This window comes from Acinonyx jubatus, chromosome C1, assembly GCF_027475565.1.
Source record: "Acinonyx jubatus isolate Ajub_Pintada_27869175 chromosome C1, VMU_Ajub_asm_v1.0, whole genome shotgun sequence".
Classification (NCBI taxonomy): Eukaryota; Metazoa; Chordata; class Mammalia; order Carnivora; family Felidae; genus Acinonyx; species Acinonyx jubatus.
In genome coordinates, this window is record NC_069381.1 from 324,262 (window position 1) to 344,123 (window position 19,862).

General features: G+C 61.1%; 2 protein-coding genes across 4 annotated transcripts; one reads left to right on the top strand and one right to left on the bottom strand.

The window, feature by feature from the left end:
• Nucleotides 1-942: 942 nt before the first annotated feature.
• SDF4 (stromal cell derived factor 4) lies at nucleotides 943-14,527 on the bottom strand. Its single transcript, XM_027060787.2, has 7 exons — nucleotides 14,390-14,527; nucleotides 10,952-11,304; nucleotides 7,238-7,374; nucleotides 6,626-6,739; nucleotides 2,901-3,059; nucleotides 2,388-2,563; nucleotides 943-1,322 (listed from the first exon to the last, which is right to left on the bottom strand). The coding sequence occupies exons 2-7, from the start codon at nucleotides 11,254-11,256 to the stop codon at nucleotides 1,146-1,148; spliced, it is 1,068 nt and encodes a 355-aa protein (XP_026916588.1). The 5' UTR covers nucleotides 11,257-11,304; nucleotides 14,390-14,527; the 3' UTR covers nucleotides 943-1,145.
• On the top strand, nucleotides 13,190-18,412 carry B3GALT6 (beta-1,3-galactosyltransferase 6). 3 transcript variants are annotated; one of them, XM_053205213.1, is made up of 2 exons: nucleotides 13,190-13,790; nucleotides 14,083-18,412. In XM_053205213.1, exon 2 carries the CDS (start codon nucleotides 14,736-14,738, stop codon nucleotides 15,723-15,725), a length of 990 nt encoding a protein of 329 aa, XP_053061188.1. In that variant the 5' UTR covers nucleotides 13,190-13,790; nucleotides 14,083-14,735; the 3' UTR covers nucleotides 15,726-18,412. The 3 variants fall into 3 exon arrangements, with proteins under 3 accessions (XP_053061188.1, XP_053061181.1, XP_053061191.1); XM_053205206.1 differs by having other exon boundaries at nucleotides 13,190-13,428; nucleotides 13,632-18,412; XM_053205216.1 differs by having other exon boundaries at nucleotides 13,190-13,428.
• Nucleotides 18,413-19,862: the final 1,450 nt, after the last annotated feature.

The following is a 19,862-nucleotide window of genomic DNA, read 5'->3' on the forward strand; positions in this document are numbered from 1 at the left end:
CGCAGGGCTCCTGAGAGGATGGCCAGCAGGGAGGGGGTGGGGGGAGCAGAGACCGGAGGTGGCAGCTGAGAGGCGTGTGGGGTCAGGGGCCGCAAAACCCTCACAGTTCAATGCCCTCTGTCCCCAATGCCAGTCAAGCACGGGGCAGAGCTGACCCCCAGGAAGGACTGGGACAGCATGTGTGAGAAATGCAGGTCTGGTGGAACCTCAGCCAACATCGCTGTCCTGTCCCCAGGCCCTGACCGCCGGCTCAGGGAGACTCTAGGCCCCCACAACCGGCCGGGCTGGGGGCTCTGAGGCCAATCTCGGTGGACTCCTGAGTTCTCACCACCCCCACCCCGGTCCCTCCCCTAAGGGCTTGTTCTCAGATCTTCCCTTTCTACCAGGAACTCCGGTTCCCTTGCCCGCCCCCCCCCCAGCCCCTCCCAGGGGGTCTCACCCAGGCCCAGGCTTCAGGCTCCTGACTTTAAATCTGTAGCCCACACCCTTGGCTTCCTGCGAAAGCCATCTCCCACGAGCTCCCAGAGGTCCCCGTTGTCGGTAAACACATCTGTCATATGCAGCCCCACCCGGGACCCTGGTCCTTCCCGCACCTGCCTGACCAAACTCTCTGTTCTCACCAAATCGCCCACCTCAAAAGCGCTAAGTGGAAGCCACCTAGCCACAAACGTTCCAAAATCATTGTATGGGCTTCAAAAAAAAAAAAAAAGAAGCTGGGAGAAAAAGGCAACTATATTTTAAAGTAAATTCGTAAGATTCTTGTCACAAGTGTTTGTGTTTTCGGAGACCGAGCGTCCTCCGCTCGGAAGGGCAGGCACCCCCAGCCACTGGCCACCGGCAGCACATTCGAGCACGAGCTCCACCGCTCGGTCTTTAAGGAGGCGGCAGGAGCCGCGTTACTTCCCACAGGTGTGGTGAGCCCGCAGGGCGCCACTGCGGTCCGTGCCCTCGCACGATGGCACCCGCTTCCCAGAAGTGACACGTGGCAGCACGTGGGGCCCCGCGCACAGGGGCGGCCGGGCCCGTGGTGCGCCTCGGGGGCTCCAGCCTGCTCGAGCACAACTTCGAGGAGCCTGGACCCGGGGCCCGAGGGCGGCAGGAGGGAGGGAAGCTTCCGGGAGGGGCGGGTGGTGGGGGGCTCGGGCTCAGAACTCTTCGTGCACGTTGCGGGCATAGTCCATCAGCTTGCTGCCCGTGAAGAACTCGCTGTACTTGAGGACCTCCTCGGGCTCCAGGTGGTGGTTCTGGTTCTCGTCGGCGATGGCGATCATCTGTTTGGCCTCGTTAAGGGCGTTGTACTCATTCATGGGGTCCATGTAGTCCTACGGTGGTCGCGGGCACCGCGTCAGCGCGGCCCTGGCCGCCAGGGCCCCCCTGGCCCGCCCGCTCCCCGGCGGCACTGGGACCCCTGGACCTCAGGTGCCACTGTCACAATGGCGCCCAAAGTCCGCGCGTAGTGACACGGCTGAGAGCCCCCACCGAGGTGGACGCCCCCGCCCCACACGGACACCCGGTCAGCGAGGTCAGCACCTTGTGCCTCAGGCAGCAGCAGCAAGGCTGGAACCCTCTAACCAGCTACAAAGAGCAAGTCCTTGTTTAAACCCCGCCCCCCCTCGCCCCCCCAATGGCTGATAGCACAGAAGCAGCAGGAAGGGGATGGCGGCGTGTTCCTGAATGTTCTGGAAGGCATGCACCAGGCCGGAAGTGGCTCACGGCCAGGGAGCCTCGCCTGTGTGGGTGCAGGAGATTCACTGCCTCCCCGTCCTCACCAGGGAGCCCCCACCACGGGAGGGAGGGAGGGGAGCTCTCTTGGAGCGCAAGAAGCTTTGAGTGGCCACCCGCGGCCTGGCAGTGGGGCGTGCGGGGCACGGACACAGGCGGAAACATGGACCAAATCAGCCACCGTTCGACCCCTGAACCACAGGTGTCCGTCCTCCAGCTATCAGCAAGGGAGCAGAGAATTCTGATGTGTGACGAACGAGTCATACAGCAATGGGGAAACAAGCCTACACGGCACCAGTGAAAACACTTCGGGGGAAGATGGTGGGTTCCAACGTGGCCCACGGCCCCAGCGTCCAGCCAGATGCCCACTGGGGAGCGGCTTCTTGGAGCCTCGAGAGGCCAAGACACCCAGACACCCCAACCAGGGGGCACCCTGACCAGGGGCAGGCACAGGCACCCCGCTCGAATCCCCTGTGAGTGCCAAAGGCGACCAGGCTGGTGGGGTGGACCCCCACCCCTGAGGGAGCCCGCTTCTAGGTGCCACTAAGTGACCGGCCACAGCCGGACCGGTGCCGCCTTCCCTCCCACTGCAGCCCCACGGGAAGCCTCGGGGCCCTGAGCCCAACCCCAGAGGCGCCCCCACGCCCCCCACCACCTGCGCTCACCTCCAGCTCCGCCATGGTCACGATCCCATCATGGTTGGCGTCGATTAGCTCCTCAAACTCCTTTTTCCGGTCTCTGACCCAACTGTCATCGATGTCCTGGCCCTGCTGGTTCTCCACCGTGCCCGCGGGCAGAGAGATAAACTCAGGCAGCGAGAGCTGCTTGTCACCGTCCTGGTCTGCAGGACAGAGGTGTGGACACTCAGACCCCAAGTGAGCACGGGGCCACCCAGGCCCACCCAGAAGAAAGTCCATCAGACAGGTCTGCTGCCAAATTTTCAGCCTGAAGCAGAACAGGCGCATCTCAAAACAGGTGCCCAGGAGCCTGGTGGAAGTCAGACGGCCCAGGGCAAGTCCTGGCCTTCCCTCACCAGGTGGCCACACAGCCTCCGAGACCCCCAGGCTGACCCCTGACGGGAGAGTCACTGCAGGCGCCAGTGGGCCCCGCCCTCCAGCCCAGCTGCCCCTACCCCCACCCCCACCCCGGGGGCACCAGGGCCTCTGCCCAGGCCTCACCCAGGTCCCGGACAATCTCCTTGACCATGAACTTGAGCATGCCACGGCTGTGCTCGGGGTGAAGGAACGACAGGAACTCGTCCTCAGTCAGCAGCAGATCCGAGGGGGGGTTGTCCGCCTGGTACCAACGGTCCTTGAGGTTCTCCAGGACTTCCTGTGCTGAGAGAGGCACATCTGTGAGGACCCAGGCCCCCACGGCACCTGCACGCACCAGGAAAGCTCTGAGGTGTGCTGCCCGCAGAGGAGGGCCGGCTCAGGATGCTGCGGCAAGCGAGGCCTAGCGCCCCTCTCCCGAAGGAGAGCTCGGCCCTCAGGGAGGCAGAGGGGGCAAAGCCCCCAGACAGACACAGACCCTCCCAAGACACAGACACAGGTCCCACAAGACACACACACATATGCCCCTGGACACAGATCCTCCCCACCAAATACAGGGGCTGACCCTCCTCCAGACACAGCCCCCACCCCAGCTCACTACTGCTGTTTGCTCCTCGGGAGAAATGGAAAAGCACGGTGGAGGCTGACTCACCCTCCCCGCGCACCTACAGGAACAAAGCATAACCTTGTTCCTTTCCATCTGTTTCACGTGCGCCTTACACGGAGGGCAGGGCTCCGGAGGAAAACCCAGCTTCCAGATATGACTCAAGCATCCCCCGCACACTCTTGCCACACCCCCGCTCTCCCTCCGTGGGAAGGCCCGCGGCCTCGCAGGCTCAAGGACCGTCCAGCTGGAGCCCAGGCGAGCAGGAAGGGTTCAGGCAGGAGGTGTGTCTGCACCGCACCACCGTCACCAGGAACAGGGACTCCCGGGCCTTGGCACATCACAACAGGGGAGACAGCTGCATCCCACACGGTACCCGTCGCCTCAAGTCTTAGCGCCTTCTGATGAACACCAGATCCCACGGTGGCCTACCCTGAATGGCGAATCCACTTAAAGGGAGGTGGGGTGACTGGCTCCCTCCTGCCCGTGTGCAGGGCCGAGAGAAACAGGGGCTAGCTAGCACACACTCGCCTGCAGGCTGTCAACAGCACCTGACCTGGAGAAAGGTCTGTGCAGCCATAACCACTTAAGGGTCTTGAGATGAGGTCACCAGGCACTCAAGGTGGGCCCTGAAGCCAACAGCAGGACTCCCGGCAGAAGACAACACACAGAGACTGCGGCAACGTGACCACAAGCAGGGACCAGGAGGGAGGCCGGGAGGGAGGGAGGCCCGTGAGCCCACAGGCACCTGCCGAGTGAGGGTCCCCCGAGGAGGCAGACCACCACGTGGGGACCCCCAAGCCTACCTCTGAGCCCCTGCCCACCCTCCCCCGGCCTCCGAGACCCTCGGCGCCGCTCCTCACCTGCAGTGCCCCACCGACACTAAAGAAGGGAACAGGGGCCTTGAAGACACGTGCTGAGGTGACAGAACTCACACCCCTGGAGGACAGCCCTGACCCCAGACATGGCCAAAGGAAAGGCGCTGAAGACAGACTAGCTCCCGAGAGCAGGCAGGGACAGGGGGCCTGCGGCCCACACCCCAGCGGCCACCCCAGAAGCTGATGCCAAATCACCAATGCTGGCAAGAGGGCAGAGGCCCCCCAGGATGCCCAGACACCTCCAAATTACACCTTCAGGGAACAGCCGGAACCGCAGGACAAACCGTGGGAACACAAAACACAAACAGATATGAAAAAGGCAAACAACCAATTCAGAAAAAAATAGTAACATCCAAGGAACAGGGTTTAAAAAGAACAGAACTAAAATTCTGGATGACGTCCTGGGAAGTGGGAAAGGCCGACTGGCGTCGGAGCGCATTCAGGAGCCTCCTCACTGTTGAACTTGAGACTCTGCTGAGTTACACGTGCTCCAGGAACAGACTGAGCAGGAAAAATAAAGGCATGAGACATTAACGAGGTGCCCGTGACAGGTGACCCCCAAGGAGACAGCTGGAAGGCTGGGAACTCAGACACTACCAGACCCTGCAAGAAAAGGAAACTACAGACTGGTGTCTCTCATGCAAAAATGCCCCACATCGCCTGGGTGGCTCAGTCAGTTGAGCGTCTGACTTCAGCTTAGGTCACGATCTCACAGCTTGTGAGTTCGAGCCCCATGTCGGGCTCTGTGCTGACAGCTCGGGGCCTGGAGCCTGCTTCGGATTCTGTGTCTCCCGCTCTCTCTGCCCCTAACCCACTCACATTCTGTCTCTCTCTCAAAAATAAATAAACATTAGAAAAAAAAATTTTTTTAAATGCCCCACAAAGTATCAGCAAATTGAATCCAGAAACACAAGAATTATATCCTACGACCAAGTGGGAGTTACCCCAAGTATGCATGGCTGGTTGAACATCCAAAAATCAATTAATGTAACCATCACATCAACAGGATGAGGAAGAAAAACCACATGACCCTATCAACACAGAAAAAGCATTACACAGAATCCAACACCCATTTATGATCCAAACTTCCAGCAAACCAGGAACAGATTAGAATTTCCTCAACTTGACAAAGAACATCTACAAAAAACCTACAGCTCACGTCATGCTTAATGGTGAGAAACTTGACACTTTGCCTCGAAGATCAGAACAAGAAAAAGATGCTTTTCAACACTGTACTGGAAGTTCCGGCCAACACAGTAAGATAAGAAAAGGAAATTAAAGGGGCGCCTGGGTGGCTCAGTTGGTTAAGCAGCTGACTCTTGACTTTGGCTCAGGTCATGATCTCGAGATTTATGAGTCTGAGCCCTGCATCAGGCTCTGTGCTGGCAGCACAGAGCCCACTTCAGATCCTCTGCCCCACCCCCACCGCCCTCCCCACATTTGTGTGTGCGTTCTCTCTCTAAGGTAAACAAACATTACAAAAGAAAGAAACAAACTTTAAAAATTAGTTAAAAACAAAAAAGAAAAAAAGGAAGTTAAAGATACCCAGATTGGGAAGGAGGAAATAAACGGTCTTGGCTCACAGATGTCACAATTGCCTGTAGAGAAAATCCGGAAGAGCTGACAAAGACTCCTGGAGCCACTAGGCAATCGTATCAAGACCACAGGACGAAGGTTAATGCAGAAAGGCCATCACTTCCCTGCACACCCGCAAGGAACACGGGGAATCGGGATTAAAGACTAAAGGGAAAATCAAACAGAGAGAAGATATGGCTGCAGTCCTGACACAGGACACAGGGGTCCAGGCCTAGATACACAAACACTGGCACAGACAAGAGGGCCCACCGTTCATCTAGAGACACAACAGCAGTGAACACCTGTGGCCCAGGGGACACAGCGGCACCCTTCACAAAGCAGAGGCCACCAGCACACTCACCAGCACAGCCGGCGGACACGTGAGAGACCGTGTTACAGGCAGAAAGATGCCGCAGAGAAACTCCCACGCTTGCGCATCCACCAAGAGAAGACACCGTGGGACAAGGGTGGGGACGGTGACCCACTGAGTGGAGGAGGAACAGGATATGCTGGGCCCCGCAGGGGCCCCCAGGTGGGACAGGGTGGCGGAGCAGAAGGCAGTCACTAGGGAAAGGCGCCAGTGTTCTCCAGCCGCGCTCTAGAACTTGGCCAACACCCTAGTGCACCGAGCTTCTGTCCCTGAGGTTTTAAAGGCATGTCTGTGAAAGGCTGAGGGGTGGGCAGAGTTCTGTGCCCCTCCTGCCTCACCCTGTGGGCCCTCCTCCTGGCCCAGACCCGCCCTCTCCCCGGCTGGGGTCCCCCTCGCGGGCTTGCGGCAGGGCCTGGGCGCTCACTCTCCTCGTCGACCTTCAGCTCCTCGCCATTCTTCATCTTCTCCTCGACTTCTTTCTCGTTGTGCCCTTTGCTCACCAAAAACTTCACCTTATACTCGTCCCACGACACACGGCCTAGAAGCAAAGACCAACCGTTAGGGTGTTTGACGACGGACAGTTTTACAAAGACGTGAGCAGTGGAGCCTGGCCGGCGCCATCAGTTAAGTGTCCGACTCTCGGTTCCAGCTCAGGTCGCCATCCCATGGTTCGTGAGTTCAAGCCCCGCTGAGCCGTCAGCACAGAGCCTGCTGGGGGTTCTGTCTCTCTCTCTCTGCCCCTCCTCACTTGCGCAGTCTCTCTCAAAATAAATAAGCGAACTTCAAAGAAATGGTAAAGGATAAATACGCGAGAAGAGCTACGTAACCGTTTTCAGACGTCAGGCAACCGAAGGAGCAGAAGCAGGGGAGCCCGAAGCCCCGGCCCACCCCCTGCACCCCGCCCTGCCCTCACCAGCGGAGGACACGGGAGCCGGGAGGGCAGTCTCGCAGGCAGCATCAGCGGGCGCCCCCCCACTCCCACCCCTGCCCTCTGCGCACCGCCCCCTCCTGGTGGCCCGAGCCCTGCCGGCCATACCATCGCCGTCGGGGTCCACGGCACGGAAGTGCACCCTGCTCTCTTCGATGGCCTCCTGGAAGTGCTCTGCAGTCTTCTCCATGATCCAGTGCTGCATCTCCTTGGCGCTGATCCTCCGGTCGGTGTTCACGTCGACCCTGCGGGCAGAGGGGCAATGTCACACGAGGCCTCTGGAACCCGGAAGCACAGGTGGACCGATGGACTCCACCACCGTGAACAGGGACACGCTGGGGTGGATGGACTGGGACCCTGCTCGTGGCAGACGCCGAGGCCCGAACCAGAGCCGCGAAGCCAGAGCGGGGTCGCACTTCATACGCGGGTGCAGACGGCTAGCTGATGAAGCAGATGGCTAGCTGAGGCGCAAGCACGCGTCCACGTGTGTGCGTGGGCCAGCCCGCCCCTGTGCAAACACGAGTCAGCGATGCTCACGCGTATGCACCGCCTAGTGCACACAAATGCACACATATTAGCACGCATGTGCGTGAGTTAACACACCTACATATACACACGTTGGTACGCACGCACACGTTATCTAACTGCGTCCGCCAACAAGACCTCAGGCCGCGACAGCTGCAGCAAGACGCACACCAGTGCCCAGGTCCTGGCTTCTAAACACCGTCCTTCAGTAAAAGACACCAGGGCTCCTTGGAGACGTGGCTGCCGCTACGGCTGAGGCGGGCACACGACGAGATGAACCTGGAGCCCCCGGCAGGGCCACAAAGTAAGGCGGTGCCCCCGAAACAAGCAAATGAAAGAGCCCCCAACGGCCAGGGCAAAACAACCCAGTGCGGGACTGGACCCCAAGTACACGACACACATCCAGGAGTCCCTGCTGGTGGAGGGGACCGCTGATAAACGTGAGCACGTGGGGGAGACAGAACCCTCCAGAATTCCAAATACTACAGCGGTTCTTCCCCGCCATCCCCCGCCCCCACCCCCCCCCCACCCCGGTCCCGGGAGGGAGGCACAGCTTCGTCCCCAGCCCCGCAGGGAGACCGCCTCACTGAGTGGCTGCTGCCCAGGAAGACAGGAGGGACACCCGGCAGGCACCACCCGAACTAGGTGACCGGCCAACAGGACCCCCTGATAGGATGTGACAAGAGGGCCACCTCACCTCTGGGGTGTCCTTTCCCCAAGCCACAACCCCCCTCTGACCATGAGAAAACACAAGAGACAAACCCGAAACGAGGGACACTCGACACAACGCCTGTGCGGCCCCCCTCAAAACTGTCAAGGTCATGACAAGCGAGAGCAGACAGCCACCCCTCAGAGAGACTGACGGGCAGCCAGCGTGTGAGCCCACGGACACTGTCCTCCCAGGCAGCAACGCGGCTGCCGGTCTGGTTTTCTGCACTTCAGGTGATGTGACCTTAGCATCATGACCCCTGAGCAAGCGCCCGCCTCTCCACACTGCAGGCCCCTCGTGGCTCCAGGCACACAGGCCAGCGGGCGCCCAGGTGTGGCCCGGAAGCCCCCCACCTCCACACGGACATCTGCACACCCGGCCCTCAGAGCCCTGCCAGGTGTGAGATGCGGGTGGGGCCCAACGCCAAAGGGGCTCTGAGCACACGCCAGCCCCCATGGCCCCGGCCTGGCTGTGGCACCAGACTCCTCGGTATCGCTCTGTACCCATGCCCACCTATGTGCCAACCAGCTAAAGAACCAACCCTTAACACTTAAGGTGTGCGCACAGCAGGAAAGAGTCCCGCCTCCCCACTGCGCGCCTTGCTCCTTCGGAACCTTGTCCGGTGTCACGCACCTGCTCCTGGCACTGAGTCTCTGGGCGACATCCCACCCTCTCTGGATTCTGCCCCATTGCCATCACCTGTCCAGTAGGCCCTGCCTGGCCCCCCTGGGGCCCCGCCCTCCCAGAGCCCTAGGCCCATCCACCACCAGACCCTCCAGGCCCCCGAACACGCAAAAGTGCCAAGGGCTCTAAGGCACAGAAGCCAGGCCAGGAAGAACCCACTGCTGCTTCAACAGCTGAGTTTGAACCTGTTCGGATGGAAGGTCTCACAACAGGCAAGATATTCACAGCTTCAAAGTTCCCAGGGACCCCATCAGGGCCCTCAGGGACCCCAGGGACCCCAGGGACCTCAGGACCCAGGGTGGGGCCACCCTCTCTCCCGAGAATGCCCAGGGCAGGCCTGGGTAGATCCCCTGGACCGGGTTTTTAGCCCAAAGACTGGCTGTGGGCATACACTTCGCCCCTGGCCCACCAAGTGGTGCAGCCCACCCTCCCCAGGCTGCCGGGAAGGCGGTTCTCATTGTAGGGATGGGTACTCCCAACAGACTCCTGGGAAGAGCCCAGCGCCCTCTGCATGAGCTGGCCGAATCACGACCAGCGCCCACCTCTGTCCTCGGTCTCGGCCAGCCCACCGACGGACTGCCCCCAGCAGGCAGCCCACCTGCTGCTCCCCCTGCCCCCACCCCCACCCCTGCACCCTGTGCACAGAGCACCTCACCAGCGGGCCTCCGGGATCCACATCTCTCACCAACACCCATCCAGGGAAACCCCATCAGGGCACCATGGAGAGGAAAGAACGGGCACGCCAACCTTGCTGCCTTCTGTGGGTCGGCCTCCATCTGACCACCAAGAAGAAGCCACCTGCCACTGGTGGCTCAGTCCCCAGCTTTCCTCTGCTCACTGGAAGCAGCAAAGCTCACTCCGGACGACAGTGATAAAATCTGTACGCTGGACGAGGCTTTGATGCACAGCTGACCATCACCATCCTCCAGGGCGGCGTCGGAGGGGGCCGTGCGGGAAAGCGACGCCCTCTCTCGCCACAGCCTTCTGGCGGCTTCTCCTTTCTCCTCACCTCTGAACCCCCCAGGCCCTGGTCTGGCCACGGTCCTCTCTCTGAATCTGTCACCCAGCGCCCAGACTTGGCCTTCGACGCCAAGGACAGATGCACGCCTGCTGGCTGCTCCCCCTCAGCCCCGCTCAGTGACCGGGGCTCCTGACGTCTCCACTCGGGCCTGCAGGAGCATCCCACCCGCCCGTCCTTCCTTGCCTCCACCTGCAGCTGCCTGGTCTCCTCCCACCCACCCACGGGCAAAACCCACCACGCCCCTCAGCCCCGCTGCCCTCCACCTGTGCTCCGCCCTCATCCCACCCCGTCCCGTCCTGCGAGTAGACGGCAAGCACACAGCAGGTCCCGGGACTTCGTTCTCACCATGCCTGGGAAAGCGGGGCTCTCAACAACCCCCTTCACAAACAAGGAAGCTGAGGCTAGTGGGCTCAGGAAACAAAGCCCAGTCCAACTGCCCAGGGCCTCCCCCTGAGCTCAGGCCCCAGCCGCGAGGCCCCTCACCTCCCTCAGAGGTTCCAAAGCCCCAGGCCACGTGACCTCTGTGTGTGCTCGCAGCCAGCGCGTGTGGCCTGTGTGTGTGTCCACGGCCCGTGTGATACCTGTGTGCGCTCAGAGCGGCTCCCACAAGAGAGTCAGCCCCACGTCCCAGCTCCTCTCAGTCTCTCTCCTGGAACCGAGAGCCACGAATCCTGGGTCCTGGCACAAGACTGTGCCACCACGTTACCAATACCGTGGGAGCCTGGAACTCACCAGGCACGTGCTGAGGCACTGGGCCCCTGACACCTGGGGACCCCACCCAGCCCCAGCATGCGACCCGCCTGGGCTTGGGCCACAGTACGTGCCGGGTGAGCAAATCAGTCGGACTCTAACAGCCCCCCGCCCCCCAGGCCTGGGCGCCTACTTGGAAAAGATGACCATCAGCTTCCTCCTGCTCCTCCGTGGCTCCGCGTCCTCCTCGAACCCCTCCGTGTCCTTCCCCAGGAAGACCTCCTGGTGGAAGTCTTTGTTGAGGTGCCCGTCCATCTCCAGCTTCACCCCATTCAGGTGGTCCGGGGGCAGGATCTCCCGCTCCTCCCTGTTGCCTGCCCTCTCCCGAGCGGATGAGTGGTTGGCAGGCCGGGCAGACACATCCATCAGCAGGATGACCCCCAACAGCCAGAGGCAGTGAGACGCCAGGCCACGGAGGGAAGCCCGCCTGGATGCCATGGCCACCTGGGTCCGGACTTCGGGATGTCCCGCAAGTGTGGCCAGGAGCTGGGGAGAGAGGGGCGGGACAGGTGAGGAAGCGAGGCCTGGGGTCACAGCCTTCCCGCCACCCCAGACGCTGCAGAAGGCCAACCGCCCATGGCTGCCAGACCCCAACGTTAATGGTCTACGAAGAGAACACAGCCATCGTCCAGGGGAGCCTCGGCAAATACTTCACTGAAGAAGCGTTTACTTGTGACGTGAAATAGAAGCTCTGGGTTGATGGGTTCCGTACTAGACGTGCTACTTTTTCCTTTTCCAAAGATGCTGGGTTTCCGGCCCCTCTCCCTCCTACTCACGTAAAGCTGCCCCATCTCAAGGGCTGCCCAGCACCACTAAACCTGCCCCTTTTCAATGCCTACAGCAGGCGTTCCCAGAACAGTCTCTCTCCACCCCTCCCGCCATCGACACTGACCCCAGGGACGTGGTAATTCACTCTCCGAATCCCAATTCAGTATTTGTGAGCTCTGTGAACTTGGCTAAGCTACCTGACCTCCCCTGCCTCAGTTTCCCCGATGTAACAGGAACACCCAGCAGCCCCTTCCCCACCCTGAGGCTTTGTGAGAGCTGAGCCTGGTGCCAGTGCAAATGCCCAAACCCGCCCAGCAGGGCACCAGCCCCTTCCCACCTTCCCACCCCCGTGACCTCTGCAGATGTGCACACACATACACAAACACATGCATACACGCACATGCGTGCACAAGACAGATACGCGTAAATGTGCGCATGTCCATGCCCATGCATGTACAGGTGTTTGTGTATACACACCTACACGTGTGCACCCACATATACGTGCACGTGTGTGCACACATCCTTGCTCGTGTTCACACAGGACCAAGACTGGTGCACCAGGAAGTCTGTCGTCCTAGGTATGCCTGGGCCTGGCAACGATGAAACAAGGCCACCTTCCCGTCCGTGTCACCACGTTAAAGATCCCGGGGCCACAAGCACTCACGCCTAGCACTCGGCCATCCCAGCCTCCTCCCATATCTGCTCCTTTGCCTGGGCCCTCCTGCTTTCCCTCACCCTCCGGGTGCCTCCAGATTCTCTTCTGGCTGGCGCTGGGACAGTGCTGCCCACTCCACTTCCCACGGACACTTGCATTCCACACTTCCCAAAGAAGGCTCCAGCTCCTTCTTGCCCCTGACATAACCCGGTCCTCACAGGTGCAGCTGAGACCCTCACCTCCTCCGGCAGTCTTTCCAGGGAGGAGCGGCAGAGGGAAGCCGCCAGTACCCAGGGCCCAGCGGCGGTGGCCCTGGACACACTGGCCACAGGCCAGGGTGCCCTCCCGCCGCCAAGCTGGGGCATATGGGGCTCAGGAGGTACAGCGCCTGCCTATGCTGGCCAGCAGCACAGCCACCACACCCCAGCCTGAGGGCACACAGCTCGAGCCCCGGCTGGTCCGGGGGCACTAGCAGATGCCACCACTTGCTTCCTCGATGCTTCCCTTTGAGGCTACCTGCTCCTCACCAGCATTACTCTCCCGACACGTGATGCCTTGATGCATTAACCTTCTGAAGCTGCGCACCGTCTGGGCCCTTCGACAAGCCCTTGCTCTCTCACCTCACCTGTCTCACCCCTCTGAGGGAGGGCCTCTCACAGGGTGGCAAACGTCCCTCTTCCCAGGCCTCTGGGGCCTGCGATCTCCCCACGGGCACGAGCGCCCGCCAGCTGCCCCATGGTGCTCTCTGTGCTGTGACTGCCCTTCAATCACATCTACTGGAACGCCACACCCTCCCCCACGTCGCCATCCAACGGCCGTCACACCGTCTACACCCAGCAGGCACTCCACAGAAGTGAGCGAACACATACAGCTATTTCTGCCACATCGCAATATGCACGTTCCTGGACACGTCAGTGCAAAAGAGCGCACGATAAAAACACAGGGCCCATGGGAACAGAAGAGGGCACGTGACTCAAAACCAACAGGACTGTATGTAAACAGACCACGAGGAAGTGGTGCCTGGCAAGGAACCCACAGCTCTGGCAAGCAGGTCACGGGGGTATTAAACCAAGAGGAGATGCTCTGCGCAGGTGCCAAGGAGATGCCAGTGGCGCTGGCCTTACGGTGGGCCCGGGAGGAAATGCAGCGCCATAAGCCAAGACCTGTATGAGCCTGCGGCCACCAAGGTAGGGAGCCCCCGACGCAGGTGCTCATGCTGGGTTTTCTTCCCATGGCTGAGGACGGTTTCCTTTCCTGCTGGAGTGTGACTCCAGTGCTGCGTCCCAGCTCTCCTGGCTAGGAAAGTGTCGTGCAAACCCAGAGAACTTTCCCCTGACGTTACTGTAACTCTCCCTGACTGTGGCCATAAAAACACACTGTGTCCAAACAGGCTGTACTTTGCTCCTTGAAAGAGCAAAATCAACTGTCCGCTTATCTTCATGGGTAGCACACTACGTTCTGTACAAAAAGTAATGCCAAGATAACTGAACGGACATCAGGAAGTCCCGTGAAACTTCCTCCTCTCCGCTTACGACAGTTACCTATCTTGGTAAGCACAAAAGGAGCAGCGCGGCTGAATATCTCAGTCAACTGCTCAGTTCCTCGTCCCCTGCCTGCCCCACCAGAATGGGATTTCAAAGCGCAGGGGCTTTGCCCCCTTGACTAGGGAGTCGCCCTCCTCTAGAAACGACGTCAGGGGAGGGTGTTAACGCCGCCCCAGGGTGACCAGCTTAAGTGGAGGCGACACTTCTTGGTCATCCTGGGGTGTCCGTTCAGGCGAAACTAGATCTCTTGCCGATAAAAACGCGAACCTTATTCTCACAGCTCTGTTCCGGTTTTAGGAGTCCCGCTAAGAGTGTTCCTAACACCTGCCACTGACTGAACCGGAAATCAAGGGCTTTACACGTATCATTCCAAATCTTCACCAAGCCCTACCAATTAGGGCACCTTTTACAGACTAGGAGAGGGAGTCACCTCGCTGGTAAATACCGGGGTCCACCCCACTCCCCTGCCGACCTGTCTCCCCCAGCCTCAGTTCCCCGGCGGCATCCGTCGGTGTGGGCGGAGAGGACAGGAGCCCAGGGTCCAGCGGCCCGAGGGCGCGTCTGCGGGTCTCCCGACGCCCCCCGCCCCGGAGCCCTCACTCACCGGCCTCCCTCCCCTCGCCCAGGATCCGCCAAGCGGGGCCCGAGCGCCCGTGACGCCTCCGACGGGACGCGCCTAGGCCGCGGCCATCTTTCTTCCGGGAAGAGGCGGACCAGGAACGGCGCGCGCTGGCGCGACCCCGCCGTGACGACGCCGGCGCCGCCATCTTTCCCCTGGGCGGAAGTGGCCGCGCGGCCCTCCCGAGGCAACCAACGAGAAGGGCGCGCGTGCCCACGTGACGGGAGCCCACGTGACGGGCGCCCCGTAGCCCTCCGCGTCCGCCGCGGGGGGACGCGGCCTGCGCGCCAGCCGCGGAGCCTCGGACGCCTCCCGTGCGCGCGCGCGCGCCATGAAGCTGTTGCGGCGCGCGTGGCGGCACCGGACGGCGCTGGCCCTGGGCGGCCTGGCGCTCTGCGGCGCCGGGCTGCTCTACCTGGCCCGCTGCGCCGCGGACGGCCCCCGCCCGCCGCCCGGCCGCGGCCCCCCGCCCGGCGGGCCCGCACGCGCCGCCGCCTTCCTGGCCGTGCTGGTGGCCAGCGCGCCCCGGGCGGCCGAGCGGCGCAGCGTGGTCCGCGGCACGTGGCTGGCGGCGGCGCGGCGCGGCGGCCCGGGCGACGTGTGGGCGCGCTTCGCCGTGGGCACGGGCGGCCTGGGCGCCGAGGAGCGGCGCGCCCTGGAGCGCGAGCAGGCGCGGCACGGCGACCTGCTGCTGCTGCCCGCGCTGCGCGACGCGTATGAGAACCTCACCGCCAAGGTGCTGGCCATGCTGTCCTGGCTGGACGAGCACGTGGCCTTCGAGTTCGTGCTCAAGGCCGACGACGACTCGTTCGCGCGGCTGGACGCGCTGCTGGCCGAGCTGCGCGCGCGCGAACCCGCGCGTCGCCGTCGCCTCTACTGGGGCTTCTTTTCGGGCCGCGGCCGCGTCAAGCCCGGGGGCCGCTGGCGCGAGGCCGCCTGGCAGCTCTGTGACTACTACCTGCCCTACGCGCTGGGCGGCGGCTACGTGCTCTCGGCCGACCTGGTGCACTACCTGCGCCTCAGCCGCGAGTACCTGCGCGCCTGGCACAGCGAGGACGTGTCGCTGGGCGCCTGGCTGGCGCCGGTGGACGTCCAGCGCGAGCACGACCCGCGCTTCGACACCGAGTACAAGTCCCGCGGCTGCAGCAACCAGTACCTGGTGACTCACAAGCAGAGCCTGGAGGACATGCTGGAGAAGCACCAGACGCTGATGCGGGAGGGCCGCCTGTGCAGGCAGGAGGTGCAGCTGCGCCTGTCCTACGTCTACGACTGGTCCGCGCCCCCCTCGCAGTGCTGTCAGAGGAAGGAGGGCATCCCCTGAGCTGCGGCCGCAGCCGACCCGCCGCGAGTCGCACGGAGGCCGGGACAGGGGCCCCAAGGCGGCCGCCGCCGCGACGGTCGTTCAGGGCCCTGTGAGGCAGCCGCTGAGGCGGCCTCCCGCCGGCCTTGCACGGGCACGGCTGACGGGTTCTGGCCGGGTGTCCGGAAGGAGCCCAGCCCTCAAGGGGACCTGGCTTCTGCGGCGACCGGTAGGGTTTTCAGGCAGACGCCAAGCGGCGGCGGACAGCTCGCAGGTCCCAGCTCCGGTGGGCGCGCCCAGGACCGTGCACCCCAGCGGCCGCCACCGGGCCTCGCTCGGGAGCATCTTGTTCTGGGCCTGGGAGGCCCCTGGGACTTGCCAGGGCAGCACCTTACGTCCAGGTAGAAACGTCGGGTCCCTGGATCTCAGCCGGCATCGGCCTGGCTGTGAAGACGCCCAGCTTTGGGCGAGCTGGCAGGGCTTTGCCGCCGCGCCCCGGCCTGTCCTCCCGACGTAGGGGCCAGCAGCAGCGAGAGGCTGGAGCTGACGGGCCCTTGCGGGCCTGACCACAGAGAAAGAATCTGGACTCGTTCAGGGGTGGGGACTGTGCCTTGTCCTGCATCCTGTGGTGACCGTCCACGTAGGAAATCACTGCCCAGAGAGCCGCGGCTGCAGGGATCTGACCTTCGGGCCCTTGCATGTTGCACCTTCGCTGCGACGCACTCCAGTGGCTTTTCATCCAAATTGCTGTAGCCGTATCGAGTTAGGTTACCTGCTTCTGTGTTTCGTGTTGGTACCATTTGTCATGTGCAAGTCTAGGGTTTACACTTGGTGTCACTGTTTCACAGCCTCAGTGGTGTTTTGGTCTGTGTTGCTCCAAAGTGAATCTGTGATCAGTGTGCTTCGGCACGAGTCTGTGACTTATAAATATTGTAAATTCGTGTAGATAAGAGTTTTAAGTTGGGAGCATGTGGGTCTCAGTATATTTTTTAAATTATTTAAGGGAAGACTTTTCTATCAGAACTTGGAATTTGTGGATTAATCTGTTTTTACAGCTTGAGTTGTAGGCTCGTTGCTGCATGTGTGTTTAAATGTGGAAGAATTCTAAAATTGCCCATTTCTCTTTTTAGTTGACACTGGAAAGTCAGTCCCACTGTCTCTTTCTGAGAAGACTCCTTTTAAGGCTTCCTCACGGCCGTGCAGGCCAAAGTGTTCCTCACATGCACATCTGTTATTTTAGACTCTGGGTCCAAGTTCCAGGAATCTGAACCCTTGAAAGTACCGGTGAGGTGTCCGTTCTGTCTTTAGAAAGGCTTCGCCGGCTGCCGCGTCCTTTTGGAGACAGAACGCATTTACGTGCACCGCCCCCCTGACCGATCACCCCTCAAACCTGGACACATCCTCGGACACTCGGGCTCCCTTTTTTCCCCATTAAATGTGAAAGTGAGCGCTGTGACCGTCACAGAAGTCAAATAGAGAGGCTCCGGGACAGCCGCGAGCCCCTCCCGGTGCAGTGGTGTGTGGTCCTACAGAGCTCTTCTGGGGTCTGACCTGGGTTTGCTGTCTGGGGAGCCTGGCCACGCGGCCAGTGTCCGCAGTGCACCTCGGGCAACGCAAACAGAAGGCACAGACCTCTGACCTGCCACTCTCTGGTGTTCTCGGGCCATGGATCGTAAGAGCGGGCGTCTTAGCTTGGGCTGAGGTAACAAAATGCCACAGATGTGTGTCCCTCACAGTCTGCAGGCTCTAAAATCACATGTGATCCGCCCCACCTGGGCTGGGTGGTGAGGGCCCTCTTCCCGGCCTGCAGACGGCTGCCTTCTCACCACGGCCTTGTGACGGGAGAGAGCCAAAGCGAGTGCCTGGTGTCTCTTTTTACAAGGACGCTGATCCCACCAGAGGGCCCACCCGCATGACCTCAGCTACCACCACCTCCAGATACTATCACATTGGAAGTTGAGGCTTCAGTCTGAGTTTGGGGGGATGTAGTCCACAGCGGCAGGTTTGGGTTATTTTTGTTGAAAGGTAGAAGGATATCCGGAGTCTGGAGTCTTGGGCCAGAAGGAAGCGGGGGATGGTCTTGTGGTTGTGATTCTCCTACCTTTAGAAGGTGGAAGCCGGGCCAGAGAGGTCCCAAGATCTGACAAATTCTGATTACAAGGTGAACGTCGGCTTTCTGATTGGCCAGTTCGAGCCAGGACTGACCTTCCCCCTGTGAACACCTGGTTCACAGGACAAGGGTTCACAGGAGGAACCAGGTTTGGGGACACCGGGGTGAGCAGAATGGGACCCTGCCGACCTTTTTCACCTGAACGTGTTGTGTGAACGTCGGGATCGTCGGAGGAGTTGGCGTGTGCCCGTGTCCGTCCTTCTTCTGCAGACAGCTTGCCGGCACCCACGTGCCGGGGGCAGAGCCAGGCTCCGAGCCCAGGGGTGGACCTCTGATCCCTGCCCTGCGTTGCAGTCCTGCTGTAGTTTCCGGTTCCTCCAGAGCACACCCCATGGGAAGGAAGCATGGCAGCCATGTCCAAGGCCTCCTTGTAAAAAATCTAAAAACCCAGACGTGTCTCTTGAGGCGAGGGGGACCTATGAGACTGAGCATTCGCTTGAATCACATGAAGGTGCCAGTATGCAACCAGTTTTGACAAAAATGGAAACTTCCAATTGTTCAGCTGAAATCATTAAATTTCCATACAGAACAAACCCTCTCCTGGGCTGACTGTGCACATCATTACTGCAGTTGTAACGTCAGGATTCAGACCACACGTTCGATCTGATGGCCAGGGGTCCCTTCCTGGAGTGACCCTCAGCCATCACCTTGCCGGCAATACTGGGGCCCACGGACAGAGCCCGCCCTGGCTGGCGGGTTCTCCAGGTCAGGGTGGCCCCCCCCAGACTGCACCTCCCGCCCACTGAGCCACACACTGCAGGCTGCACACCACCGGGACACGTGTGTCCTAAAGGCCAGTGGCTGAGCCCAACGCCGGCCCAGGGCCCAGGAGACGGTAGGCTCTTGGGAGATGGGGAGTCAGACGACCGAACTGGTTTTTACTGGGGGTTTGGGACACAGGACAGCCCACTCTCTCCCAGCCAAACCAGTCTCTCTTTAAGTGGCCGTCAGCCCACACTGGCAGAGAGCATCAGGCCCGGAGGGGCATGGGCCACCCAGCACCACCTCGAGTGGTGCCCCTCTTCTCATGGAGGGCCCTGGCCCCGCCCCTCCCTCCCCCGGGGCCAACGTGGAGAGCAGGTGTCAGGAGAGGACGCAAGCTGTCGGGACACCAGGATAACACGCCAACGCCTGCATTCAGCACTTCTGCGGGCTGGCGTGCAGCCCTGGCAACGGCCCCTTCATTTTCCTGAGAAAGAGGAAGAGACGGGGCATAGAGACTGAGCGCTTTGGCCAAGGTTCCAGGACTAGAAAATGTCGAAACTTCAGAAACGTTGGCAGTAACAGGATGAAGCTCCAGAGAGTTCCATCAAGCAAGAAAAGCCAATCCCAAAAAGTCTGCGTGCCGGCTGCTCCTTGATGCTTGCGCTCCGGACCCAGGGATTTGGAGAGAGGCTCAGGTTGTTTTTAGTCAGTGTGCCCTGGGTTGAGCTAATGTCTCTCTCCTTCTCTGAGCCTAGGGAGCGGGCGGACACCTCCTGTGTCTGTCCTTAAACCACGGCCTGGCCTCAGAACAAAACCTGGGCTCTCGAGAGGTCACAGTCCAAGCCCTGTGAGTCTTCCCGTTTCTGAGACCCCATGAGCCTCCACTCCAGGGTCTCCCCCAGGGGTCACCTTCCGGCCACCCAGAGGACCTTCCCCACATCCTACAGCTTGGGAGCTGAAATAATCCCGTCACCTGGCCTCTGTGGGCAACTGTGCCCCCATCTTCAGGGCCAGGGTGGGCTCACTGCCAGCCTGGGCTACCCCCTGGAGCTCCCTACCCTCCTCTGCTCTCACCCCCACACTCTCCTCTGACCCAGCCCTTCCTGCCCCCCATCTTTCCTGTGGATGGTGCCGTTGGCCCCCCGTCCATCCCCGTTCCCCCACTTCATGCCCTCACAGTCTCCTGCAGAAGGCCCAGCACTACCCCCCATGGCCACACCGCAGCCAGGTAACCCTACTCACTGTGCCGACTGCTTCTGAGATCACCCAAAGCCAACAAAACC